Raw genomic sequence first — 13,097 nt, forward strand, 5'->3', positions numbered from 1 at the left:
GTGAATCCAGTTAGCACGGAGAAACCGTCTTCTATTTTTGGAAGCCCACGCCTGTTCCTTGCCGTGCTGCTCGACATTTCAGGGACTGTCGGGGTTTGAAGGACATTAGGCCCAAACTTGCACGAACACCATCCGTGCCCTGCACCCCAGAACAACTAGCTATGCCCACGGTCCCTTCCTTTTCCACCTGCAGCTGCTTCTGTCTTTCTGCAGGAGGTGAATGCCTTGGAATGCGAGATCCAGCTGCTCAAAACCCTCCGCCACGAGCGAATCGTCCAGTATTACGGTTGCTTGCGGGATGCCGAGGAAAGAAAGCTGTCCATCTTCGTGGAATACATGCCAGGGGTAAGTCAGCCTGCATGGGCGTTTTTGTAAAGGTTGTGGACTTCTTAATAAACCCAGAGCTCCCAAACTCCAAATTGTTTAGGACCTTCAGTGTCCCAGGAGCAGACTTTGGTCATATGGCTCCCTGAGCGAGGACAAAATCTGGTGCCTCTCCCCCATAGCTGTCAACGTTTCCCCTTTTTTTAAAGGGAAATTCCCTTATTCCGAATAGGATTCCTCACAAGAAAAGGGAAAAAGTTGACAGCTATACTCTCCCCTCTAAATACTGCTTATTTCCACAATAATTCCTTTTGGCACAGTTGCTTTCGTTATGGGTCTGCCCAACAGGCTCACTGAAACGTCACATTATTACAAAAAACAGATGTTGTTGTTGTTATTTTGTGCCGCCTCAACTCGAAAAGGGAAGGGAAATTTCTGCACTGCCCTGAAACCGGCGCTCTCTGTGTTGCTCATCTTCCTTCGACCAGCAAACCTTTTCTTGCAGCCCACGTGGCCTGTGCCCCTGCTTTCCTGAAATAATTTTGAACGTACTCCTGTTTGGAGAAATGTTACATAGAGATCGGAGCCTGACAGCTGATATAAACTGCGAAAAGATATAACATTTTATACAGGCTGAGGTGGTTCGGTAGCCACTGATTGGCCAGTGTTCGTGATGTCATGGCCCCTTCCTGTCCTCAGTGGTTTCCCAAAGCAATTTTGCATCTATTTTGAAATGTTTTCAATATGCTTTCGGGGAAAAAGAAAACGCAGTTTGCACACCTATGTGTGTTAAAATGTCAGTATGCTTCATTTACGGTGGGAGAAATGCAGCTAGTATTTGGAATCTTCAGTATTGTCCTGTGGTTTAAGGTAACTTTAAGACAATTTCCACATTAAAAAACAACAACCATTTTTAACTGAGTACCGTATGTTCCCTTCCCCTTGGCATTTAAACTCTCTTTATCAGAGGAAACTGCAGCAAAATATCCCCCTTTTCAGCAGGTGCAAGAAGGATCCTTCAGTCCTGTCAGCTAATAGTTCACTTCTCCATTTCATAAATGCCTGGCAGATAGCTCAGTTAGCTAGAGCGTGAGCTAATAACTCCAAGGTTGCCGGTTCGATCTCTGTATGGGACAGCTTGCATTTGACCCTCGGGGTCCCTGCGATTATATGATTCGAAATGTTGCTACTTATTTGATATGTAGCTTGCTTTTTGACCAGCCTCACCAAAATGGCTCGAGCCGTTAATAAAACGACACGGTTCCATTATCCAGAGTATCCAACGGAGCCTTGTTTGTCCCCCCACGTTCTTTAGGGTTCCATCAAAGACCAGCTGAAAGCCTACGGAGCCCTGACCGAGAACGTGACTCGGAAATACACACGGCAGATCCTGCAAGGGGTTTTCTACCTGCACAGCAACATGATTGTACACAGAGATATCAAAGGTAGGTGGAGATCCCAGGGGAATGTTCCGCTCGCTTAGGTGAGCTTGTTGACTGTAAGCGACAAAGAAGTCCAATCCATTCAGCGCAGGCACATTTTGCATAAACCCCAAGGGCGCATTGCAGGCATAGGCAAACTAGGCCCTCCAGATGTTTTGGGACTACGACTCCCATCATCCCTGACCACTGGTCCTGTTAGCTAGGGATGATGGGAGTTGTAGTCCCAAAACATCTGGAGGGCTGAGTTTGCCTGTGCCTGGCCTATTGCAACCCGCAAGCATGCTCTCAGCGGGGAAAAGGAACACGTAATACCACTGACCATGAGCCCAGAACCACCTCCAACCAGCTGAGTTAAGCTGATGTTAAGAAATGCCAGCAAACATTCTGATTGTTGAAGGTGGGGGGAAAGACTCAGCCATGTAATGTTGCAAAAACACTGGTTCCGGTACAAAGAAAGTTAAATATTTGTTCAGAACCCATGCATAAGGTTCTTCCTCCCCCAGTTTTAGTTGTACCTGTGAGTTTTCCGTTTTGTTTTTTTAGTTGGCCGGAAGTCACCTTGGGTTACTTTGGGCAAGATAAAGCAACCAACAGATTTAATTAACAACAACCACAATTTGTTGTTGTTTAGTCGTTTAGTCGTGTCCGACTCTTCGTGACCCCATGGACCAGAGCACGCCAGGCACTCCTGTCTTCCACTGCCTCCCGCAGTTTGGTCAAACTCATGCTGGTAGCTTCGAGAACACTGTCCAACCATCTCGTCCTCTGTCGTCCCCTTCTCCTTGTGCCCTCCATCTTTCCCAACATCAGGGTCTTTTCCAGGGAGTCTTCTCTTCTCATGAGGTGGCCAAAGTATTGGAGCCTCAGCTTCACGATCTGTCCTTCCAGTGAGCACTCAGGGTTGATTTCCCTCAGAATGGATAGATTTGATCTTCTTGCAGTCCATGGGACTCTCAAGAGTCTCCTCCAGCACCATAATTCAAAAGCATCCATTCTTCGGCGATCAGCCTTCTTCATGGTCCAGCTCTCACTTCCATACATCACTACTGGGAAAACCATAGCTTTAACTATACGGACCTTTGTTGGCAAGGTGATGTCTCTGCTTTTTAAGATGGAACAATAATGAACCCTAATATTTAAACAAGATATTCAACATTTTGTACAGTGCAAGACTGCTAGACCATTGATCCATCTAGGCCAGAGGATCTCCATTAGCTAAGTCCTGCAGACCCCTGGTTTTTCAGAAGCCAAGACATGGACCCCCTGCTTTTGAAAACGTTGCTATCTCCGTGGTAGCTTTCGCTGTGTGAATGGTGCCACCATATCCTCCAACATGCTCTGCCACTAAGCTTCTGTTTCAGAAGTGGGCTTTTTTCTTACTTTCTTTAGGTGCCAACATATTGAGAGATTCTGCCGGGAACGTGAAACTTGGAGACTTTGGTGCCAGCAAACGCATTCAGACCATCTGTATGTCTGGAACAGGGATGAAGTCCGTCACGGGGACGCCATACTGGATGAGCCCCGAGGTGATCAGCGGGGAAGGATATGGAAGGAAAGCTGACGTGTGGTAAGATCTCAGTTAATCCCAGAAATGTGTTTCGGTTGTTGAGGTGGACGGGTAGCAATAGCAGAGTTATTGCTGGAATCTCCTAGTGTATATAATTGTGAATGCCTTTTTATTCAGAGTATTGGCATTCCGCTTTTCAGGCAGATCTCACAAAGTGGTTTAAATAAGATTGTTAGAACAATAAGCGCTGGATTTTTAAGAAAAGTTACAAATGAACGGGAAATAAATGAGATTTGCACGTATTGGTAACAGTCTTCAGCTTGCATGTGGTAGAAGATTTTCCAGACTTCTCAACTTCCACCTTCCTTTTGGGCAATGGATAAAACAGGCCGAATCACTTTCTATCAGCCAGGTTTTCCTCAGAGAGTTGTTGTGAGGAAAGATCAGAAAGGACTGCCTAAGGCATTTTGTATATTGATATAAATGCTATAAAAACCATAATATGTGTGATTGATTGAGTTTTGAAATACCGTATTTTTTGCTCTACGAGGCTCACTTTTTCCCTCCTAAAAAGTAAGGGGAAATGTGTGTGCGTCTTATGGAGTGAATGCAGACTGCGCAGCTATCCCAGAAGCCAGAACAGCAAGAGGGATTGCTGCTTTCACTGCGCAGCGATCCCTCTTGCTGTTCTGGCTTCTGAGATTCAGAATATTTTTTTCTTGTTTTCCTCCTCCAAAAACTAGGTGCGTCTTATGGTCTGGTGCGTCTTATAGAGCGAAAAATACGGTGTGTGTGTGTGTGTGTGTGTGTGTGTATATATATATATATATATATATATATATATATATATATATATTTAATTATATTATGTTAACATGTTTGTGTTTACTGCCCTGGGCTCCTTTGGATGTAAGGTTGGATTGAAATGTAATAATCAATGAATTGTGAGGGTAAGAAAGCCTCTCTTCTTTCCTAATTCCTTCCTTCCCCTTGGCGTCGTCTTGCAGGAGTGTGGGCTGCACCGTGGTGGAAATGCTGACCGAGAAGCCACCCTGGGCAGAATTTGAAGCCATGGCCGCCATTTTCAAGATCGCAACACAGCCCACAAAGCCCCAGCTTCCAGATGGCGTCTCGGACTACTGCCGCAGCTTCCTCAAGTTGATCTTCGTGGAAGAGAAGCGAAGGCCCACCGCAGAAGACCTCCTGAGGCACCCGTTCGTGAGCTTTAGCCTCTAGCAGACCTTCCCGTTATCGGGAGGGACGGGGAAAGGACCAAAGATTCACACCATCATGGAGGACTGAGCAACAGGACAAAAACCGCAAACTTCCAGATCCAGCCTCAATCTCCTGTTTGGGTTACTGCCATATCAGCTGCGCTGCTGACAATCACGCCTTGTTGGCCAGGCGGCGTCCATCTTGCCAAGTCTCCAAAGTGTACTTGCAGCCATCTTGGCTTTGTGGGGGCTGATGGGTCACTGAGATGGAGGGATTTGGAGGAACTGAGGTGATGCTGGTAAGGAGGACATTTTGCCTTACGAACGCCAATGAATTATCTGCTTGCGTGACGTGTCCGTTAGGGTCTCACGGACTTGATCAGCCGCGAAAGAACAAAAAAGGAAAGATTGTTTGGCAGCCTCTTGTTGGGAGACAAGCGCTGAAAGCCGCAGAATGGGCCGGGTGCTCTGTAGAACTAGCTTGTCACCTGGTTGGCAACCCTTAAAAAAAGCAGGCGTGGCGTGAAGCCAGTGGAAATAAATCCCCAGCACAAAAGATCAAAGGCACATATCTACTTCTGTTTGAAAAAGGAGAAGCCATTACTAAGTCGTAGAAGCAAAGAGTTATGGTGCACATAGAACTGTCTTTGGCTGTTGGGAGCAGAAAGCAAAGAGGATTCCTTTGTATATCGGGTGGCAATTATATTCCAGAGGGCAAACGTATTCGCAATCCATCCTAAAGTTATCAAGTCAGGGATATGACTGCAAAAGTGATCATGTCAAACGTGAAACTATGGGAATTGTAGAACCTTGTAAGATTCCCGCAAAGCTATCTTTTCCTTGGACCCAAAGGAGAAGCAGTTCTAACCTACCCACCTAGGAGAGAAATAATTGTTTAAATTCCCAGAGATGGAGACCACAGCAGTCTGTCTCTGCAATATATTCCCTTGCCCGGAACCCTAAACAGGAGGTTGCTAATGAATCCACAAGCTCTCGCTTGGCTCCGCTTCCTGCAATCGTAAGGGGCCAGTTTACACGTTAAAGACCCCCGTCTTGCTTATTTGCAATGGAAGCTCTCAAAAAACATTTTCCTGAGGCAGAAGTAATGTTTCAAAACGATTTACTACTAGAGCTGCAACATATGCAATGCAATCCTAGCCATTAGAGATAAGTCGCCTTAAATTCAATGGGAACCCCTTCCAGGCCACTGTGTGCAGGGTTGCAGCTTTTGTCAATTGGATTAATCAGTTGTTCATTTTTATTGATTAAAAAGTGCCCACCCACCCCCATTAATTGCCAGCAGGGTTTTTTATATATATAATTTTCTTTTTATGGAAGCGCTTCCGCAAACTACAGCTGTCAAGTGCTGTCTTAAAAGAAACATTCCCTCTTCTACGTTGATGCCTGTTGTGGCACATTTGTACATATTCTAAAACCAAAGAAAGTACTATCTATCTCGTTTCTTCGGAATGATTATTTAGATGACATTTTTAAATGTGGGTGTAGTTGGTTAATCAACTAAACCCCTATGAAGAATTGAACTAAGATTAATTCAGGTGACATCCCTACTTTTCACCAAAGGCATTGCTTAGGGGAATATGCAGTCATACCTCGGGTTGAATGCGCTTCGGGTTGAGCGCGTTCGAGTTGCGCTCCGCGGCAACCCGGAAGTAATGGAGCGCGTTACTTCCGGGTTTTGCCGCTTGCGCATGCGCAGACGCTCAAAATGACGTCACGCGCATGCGCAGAAGCGGCGAAAAGCGACGTGCGCGTGCGCAGACGTGCCGTCGCTAGTTAGGTTTGCTTCTAGATGCGAACGGGGCTCTGGAACGGATCCCATTCGTATCCAGAGGTACCACTGTACATGCTAAGGAGCATTAAAATGGTAGGAACCTTGATAAGGAAAGGCTGTTCAGCAGCCTGCAAGTGGATGTCATCATATTCAATTTTGGTTGCAAGGGGATGTCCCGCCAGCCAGTCACAGAAAATTGTATCTGGTCATCTCCTTCCTGAGTTGATCGAAGTTGCTCAGTGCCAGTTTAGCAATCCTTTGGAAACATGGCAAATAACAGCAGATCCCATGGCTATGTTTTTTTTAGTATCTCCTCACCCCACAAAAAAAAAGAAAAAAATCAAAAAAATCAGATTGTGTTCCAAAGTGTATTCTATATTGTGTGGCCTAAGTCAGTTGTGCATTTTAAGCAAATGTGTGTTCTTTGCATATGTTTTGCTTCGTTTACATTATGTCTTCTGCTGCCCACAGTAGAAATACGAGGAGTTCTGCGCGTGACGCTGGAGCCCTGCTCCTCTCCACCCCCACATTCTGGCTGTGCCTTTGAGCACCTAGAATTTCACTAGGCAAAGGCACATATTTTCCGGATCATCTCTACAGCCATAAAAACTAAAACAAGCAGAGATTGTCTGGATGCCGAATTTTGTGCCAGATATCAGTTGTTTTGGATTACACGGTGTGTTTCAGTATAAGTGGAATTCAGCCAGCTCTGAGTGAGGGCGTGATTGCGTTCCACTCATTTATTTTTTATCTGTACTACTCCAAAAATCGGCTTCAACTAGGCAGTGGAATTACAGTAAGCTGGTAAAATAGACAAGTCCATGAAAAGAACAGTCTTTTCTTGATTTGAGAAGGTTCACTCAGACTCTGCATGTATGTCAGTTCTCATTGGAATTTCTGTTTTCATTTTTTAAGGGACGTGATTCCCCTGTTGCTATTTTTTTTCTTCATATATTAACACTTGCCCTGAAGAATTTGATTGCAGATTGCTGGTTCTAACCTCCTGCCATCTGGATTTCATTCTCGCTCCGCAGGGAGTGCTGGGGAAAATGTTAATACTGAAGGATGAAAATGTCAAAAGGCAGAGAGGCTTTGCCTGGGCAGGGCTGTAACGTGACCTACTTTCCAAAAGATCTGTTCACAAGTTTCACAAGATGGTGTCTAAGGCCTTATTCGCACACCCAGGAAAATCAGAGGTTGGTATCTCAGGACTGATACTGCGAGGAACTGACCCCTGTCTACACCAGCATCAAATGCTAGGCTCTGTCAGTCATACCAACTCTTATTTTGAGTCATTCATTGGATACTGAGTGCTCTGTCGCACTGTGAACTCCAGCCACCAAACAAAAACAACCCTGTTCCTGTGTATGAGATTGCTTATCCGAGGATGAAGACGGGCAGAGAACCCAAACGTGGCTCATTTTCCCACAAGTTTCTTAGCCTTGCTTCTTGCCTTCAGTTCACCCTCTGAAAAGTGTGAGCAGATCCAAGAGTGAAAATGAGTTGAAGGGGTGTTGAGCCAGAATATTTGGTGCTCTGAATCAGAGAATGGGGACCCGTGACTCTCCACTTGCACTTGGACTCCCCATTTCCCATCAGCCCACGTGAGCCTGGTCAGAGATGATGGGATTCGGAGTCCAACAGTATCCGGAGGGCCACAGGTTCTCCATCTCTGATTCTGACAGAGCCATTTGCTCACCCGGCAGTTTTATGTTGTTCCACATTTGCTGAATCTGCCGTATTTTTCGCTCTATAAGACGCACCAGACCACAAGACGCACCTAGTTTTTGGAGGAGGAAAACAAGAAAAAAAATATTCTGAATCTCAGAAGCCAGAACAGCAAGAGGGATCGCTGCGCAGTGAAAGCAGCAATCCCTCTTTCTGTTCTGGCTTCTGTGATAGCTGCGCAGCCTGCATTCACTCCATAAGACGCACACACATTTCCCCTTACTTTTTAGGAGGGAAAAAGTGAGTCTTATAGAGCAAAAAAATACGGCAATTCTTTTCTTTATGGTCTTCACTGGGCTGACCTGGATTTCATGACACAGGATTTTACCCCAGTTGGCGCATTGATCACCCCTGCTTATTTTGGCGGCTCTTGCCACAGCATACACAGACTTTGTCACCAATATACTGATGTCACCCTTTCCCCTTCCATGTTTATATGTACAGAGTTGTGAAGAGCTTCCTCCTCAGGTACCTTCGCTTCCTCATCATCAAAATCTCTTGCAGCAATTCAGGTTCACAAGGGAGAACAAGACAGAAGTTTGAGGCAGGGGAGGTGGGAAGCAAATTGTTCGATTCGTTGAAAAGGCGCATAGCCTATCAGGAGGTAAGTTCCAGGTGTAAGGGGGGGTGGCTGCTTTTGAAAGTACTTCAATCTCATCCCAAAGACTATATCATCATGTAGATAGATTGTGGTGGTGTTGTTTGTTGTCTGTCCTTGCACAGGAAAAAAAGGGTTAGGAGTGAAACTGTATATCTAACTTTACAGATCCAGCCCTTAAGCAGATCTCTGAAGCTGGTGTGAAACTGGATTAACAGTTGCACCTTCCTGCCAAGAAGTTGGGGAAGTGGTGGTTTTGCATATCTGGGAAACCTAAAATTACAGATCCTTAATTGTCCACACAACTACAGTTCCTAGGCTACTGCAGCCAGGGCAGGGGGGGAAACCCATATTGAAAGTTGTTTAAATTCACAATGCAGACATGCTCACAGATCTAACAGCTAGAAGGGACCAAAGAGCCATTTAGTGTCTTGCTGCACCCAAAAGGAAAAGCCACCAGACTTTCTACTACAGGCCACGCTCAGGATCTTTCTTGGTGCATTATTATTATTATTATTGTGCTGCCCAGCTACTGCTGAGGCTGTGACTCTCTTACTTTGCAAAATGAGTGCTCTCGCTCCCTCTCACCTCCCAAATAGATAGTAAGAGACAAGTTCTGGGGTTCTTTTTTATCTTGTTGTCCACATGGTGCATAGGGAAACCAATAGCTTTGGGTACAGAAGTGTCTTCTTTGCATTCTGAGGCTAGAATATAGGGCTGGTGGACCTTTTCGTGAGCCTAAGGGCCACATTCCCTCCTGGGAAACCTTCCAAGGGCCACATGGCAACAGCGACTGGGGCCACAGGCAAAAGTGAGCGGAACATAAATTTTATTTTTTACGTTATATATTAGGTTAGTTTCTCTAGACAACACACACACCCTCCCTCTCTACTATCCAGACAAGCAAGAGGCATATCGGAGAGTTCCAAGGGCCAGACCCAAGAAGCCCAGGGGCCACATTTGGCCTGATATTCCCCACCCTGGCTGCCACATAACCAGAGCAAAAGGGCCTCCTCTAAGACACCTATAAAGTATTGGACTGGGTGAAATCCAACTTAACTCATGATTGCTTACTTCCATTGACTTCAGTGGGTCTGCAGTAGGACTAACACGGAATCTTACCCATTATTTTGTGAGGAGCGGGGGAATATTAAAGCCTGTTAGGAATGAGGTTTAATTAAAAGGGAATTCAGTTCTGAAGCTTGAAATGTGAACGAATGCCTTTCAGAACAGGACTGCTCGTGCAGTTTAATGTAATATATGGATATGCAATATAGGGATATGCACTCATTTCTAGAAACAAGTGTTCTCGAACTTCAGCGTTGAAAACTGGACGAGTGAGACAGTTATGAGGTTAATTTTTGGACTCAAGTTGAGGAAAAAATGAAGTATCCATCCATTTCCATTTGTTTGTGTTTGAGCTAAGGGGAGGAAGAGGCTTTTAAAGGGTCTCAAGCACTTGAAGAGAAATTAGCTTGCAGAATGCCAGTATCCCCTTTGCGCTGTTCATGCACTCAGCAGGTGGATCCCAGTTCAAAAGATCCCATCGCATCCAGATCCGTTTGCACATAAGAAGGGTCACATTGTCCCACAAAGCAATGGGGCATCACACACTGCCAAACCGTAGCATGAACGAGGCATGGGCTGTGTGCTGAATCCTGGTTGTAAAACTGCCCACTTTGCAAACCTTTATCATAGTATAAATACCACTGTTAAAGCGCTTTATCCTCAAGATATGTTCATACTCTACATGGTATGGATGATTTTAAATATTGTAAATTATTAGTTCTAGAAGGATTTGTTGATAGGAAGAAAAAAGAGATACTGCTGTTTTGGCATGTGGGGCACATTGTTGAATGTACTTTGTTAAATGCTGTAAATGCTGTTATCTTCTCTCCCTCCCCAAATGCATGAAATAAAATATTTTTAAATTTTGTGGTAACAGGAGGGCAGATTTCTGATTTTTTTTAAAGAGGGGAGGGAATAAGAAACACACTGATTGCAGTCTGGTGAAATGTTTCATTCTGGAAAAGCATCACACGTCTGATCATATCTTTTCACCCACACTTGGAAAAATCAGAGCGGAGATGCTTAATTTTATTTATTTAGTAAGGAACATAAAGATTGTTAAGTTGTGGGTGAACATATCAGACGACACAGCGATTCTTCAAACAGCTCTTGTTTATTCACAGGCCAGAACAGAACTGAACTGGAGGGTTCAGTCAGCCTGCTTATATAGAGCTCCAGTACAATGTAACTGTAACAACTTTCTAAAACTATCCAATCACTGAACGTCACTTTCGATCCCTTATTTGCATAACTATCTACAGTATCCCCCTGCTGGCCCAGGGTGAGAACTGAAGTACATAACAAAGATACCCCTTTATACCAGCAAAGGCTGTTTGGTTTTTCAAGTCTGCCAGTTGACATTCTTGGATGATGCACTAACTGTCAGATCAGTAGCTTGTGGTCTTTTTTGTGTGTGGTCATGATAGGTTGTGAGAATTTCTTTCAGGAAGAATGACCAAGAGTCTCGTGGTCCCTTAAATATTTATTACAAAAAAGATTCTGTGGCACCTTAAGCAAGCACTAACAAATATATTATGGCACGAGCATAATGTGTCTGATGAAGCTGACTGTAGCCTATTTAAGCTTGTGCCATGATGAATCTAATCATGTGAGTTCGGAGGGACCCCAGAGTCATCTAGTCCAACCCTTTGCAATGCAGGAATCTCAACAAAATCAAATTAAATTTGTTAGCTGTTAAGGTACCACATAAGTCTCTGTTGCTTTTGCTGCAGCAGACTAACACAGCTGCCCTTCTGAAAGTTTTCTGTGGTATGTACAGTGGTATCTCAGGTTACATACGCTTCAGGTTACAGACTCCGCTAACCCAGAAATAGTGCTTCAGGTTAAGAACTTTGCTTCAGGATGAGAACAGAAATTGTGCTCCGGCGGCGCAGCAGCAGCAGGAGGCCCCATTAGCTAAAGTGGTGCTTCAGGTTAAGAACAGTTTCAGGTTAAGAATGGACCTCCGGAACGAATTAAGTACTTAACCTGAGGTACCACTGTGTAAGCTTTTGTAGACTGGAGTTCCATTTGTCAAGACACATGGCAGGTTATCCACAAGTCCACAGAGGTCTACACACAATATACGTTCTGGATGCAAGCAGTGGGATGCTGAAAACCGTGGAACGCAAAGGGTTATGGTAGGCCAGAGGTTTCCTACACAGAGCCAAATGGACCCTGAGGATCATCCAGTCCAAACCCCTACAATGCAGGATATACTCGGCTAAAGCATCCAATGACAGATGGCCATCCAACCTCTGCTTAAAAACCTCCAAGGAAGGAGAGTCCATCACCTCTTGTGGGAGTCTGTTCCACTGTCAAACAGCTCTTACTGTCAGAAAGCTTTTCCAAATGTTTAGTCGGAATCTCCTTTCTTGCAACTTGAAGCCATTGGTTCGAGTCCTACCCTCCAGAGCAGGAGAAAATAATCTTGTTCCCTCTCCCATGTGATATTTGAAGATGGCTGTTATGTACTGAGTTGAATAGGATCCAAACTGCAGCAGTCTGATTGGTCCTAGAACAATAGGATCCAAAAGGCAGCAGTCTGATTGGTCCTAGAACAATAGGATTCAGAATGCAGCAGTCTGATTGGTCCTAGAACAATGCAGCAGTATGATTGGTTGGCAGGAACCACCCAATCATGCTCCAGATAGAAGTGAATCCACAACCTGATTGGCTTACAGTAGAATTCCGGAATTAGCCAATCATGTGCAGCCCATTGTGTAAATAATGTATATAAAGCAGATACTTTGAGGGGACATTCATTCATTCCTCCTCACCACTATGAGCTGAATAAAGAGCATGAAATCACTTTGTGACTCTGAGTATATTTCAATGGCTCTCATATTTTATCTCAGTCACCTCTTTTCCAGGCTAAACATCCTTCAATCTTTCCTTGTAAGGCTTAGTTTCCACACGCCTGATCATCTTGCTCATCTGCACATATTCCAGCTTCTCAACATCCTCCTCAAACTGTGGCACCTAGAATTGTACACAGTATTCCAGGTGTGGTCTAAGCAAGGCAGAATAGAGGGGGACTATGACTTCCCTTGATCTGGACACTATAGTTCTGTTGATGCAGCCTCAAATAGCATTAGGGGTTTTTTGCTGCTGCATCACACTGTTGACTTAAGTTTGTGGTCCACCAAGACCCCTAGATCCTTTTCACATGTACTGAAATATACTCAGAGTCGCAAAGTGATTTCATTCAGCTCATAGTGGTGAGGAGGAATGAATGAAAGTCCCCTCAAAGTATCTGCTTTATATACAAAACAAAAAAAAATTTTTTTCTTTCCAGTAGCACCTTAAAGACCAACTAAGTTAGTTCTTGGTATGAGCTTTCGTGTGCATGCACACTTCGTCAGAATTCTGACGAAGTATCTGACGAAGTGTGCATGCACACGAAAGCTCATACCAAGAACTA

General features: G+C 44.6%; 1 protein-coding gene across 2 annotated transcripts in view; it reads left to right on the plus strand.

Moving 5' to 3' along the window:
• LOC310746046 (mitogen-activated protein kinase kinase kinase 3-like) overlaps nt 1-10,547 on the plus strand; it is a 109,419-nt gene extending 98,872 nt beyond the window's left edge. Inside the window, exons 14-18 of one of the 2 annotated variants that reach the window (XR_014540476.1) lie at nt 214-345; nt 1,640-1,769; nt 3,156-3,333; nt 4,281-6,127; nt 6,167-10,547. Coding sequence is in view for 1 of the 2 variants with exons in the window: in XM_083579672.1 (XP_083435798.1) it covers nt 214-345; nt 1,640-1,769; nt 3,156-3,333; nt 4,281-4,509 (669 nt within the window). In the remaining variant the exon portion in view is untranslated. Of the gene's footprint in view, nt 1-213; nt 346-1,639; nt 1,770-3,155; nt 3,334-4,280 lie in introns of both variants that reach the window. The other variant, XM_083579672.1, reaches the window with a different exon arrangement.
• The last annotated feature ends 2,550 nt before the right edge of the window (nt 10,548-13,097 follow it).

This window comes from Podarcis filfolensis (assembly GCF_964270895.1).
Source record: "Podarcis filfolensis genome assembly, chromosome: 12".
Lineage (NCBI taxonomy): Eukaryota > Metazoa > Chordata > Lepidosauria > Squamata > Lacertidae > Podarcis > Podarcis filfolensis.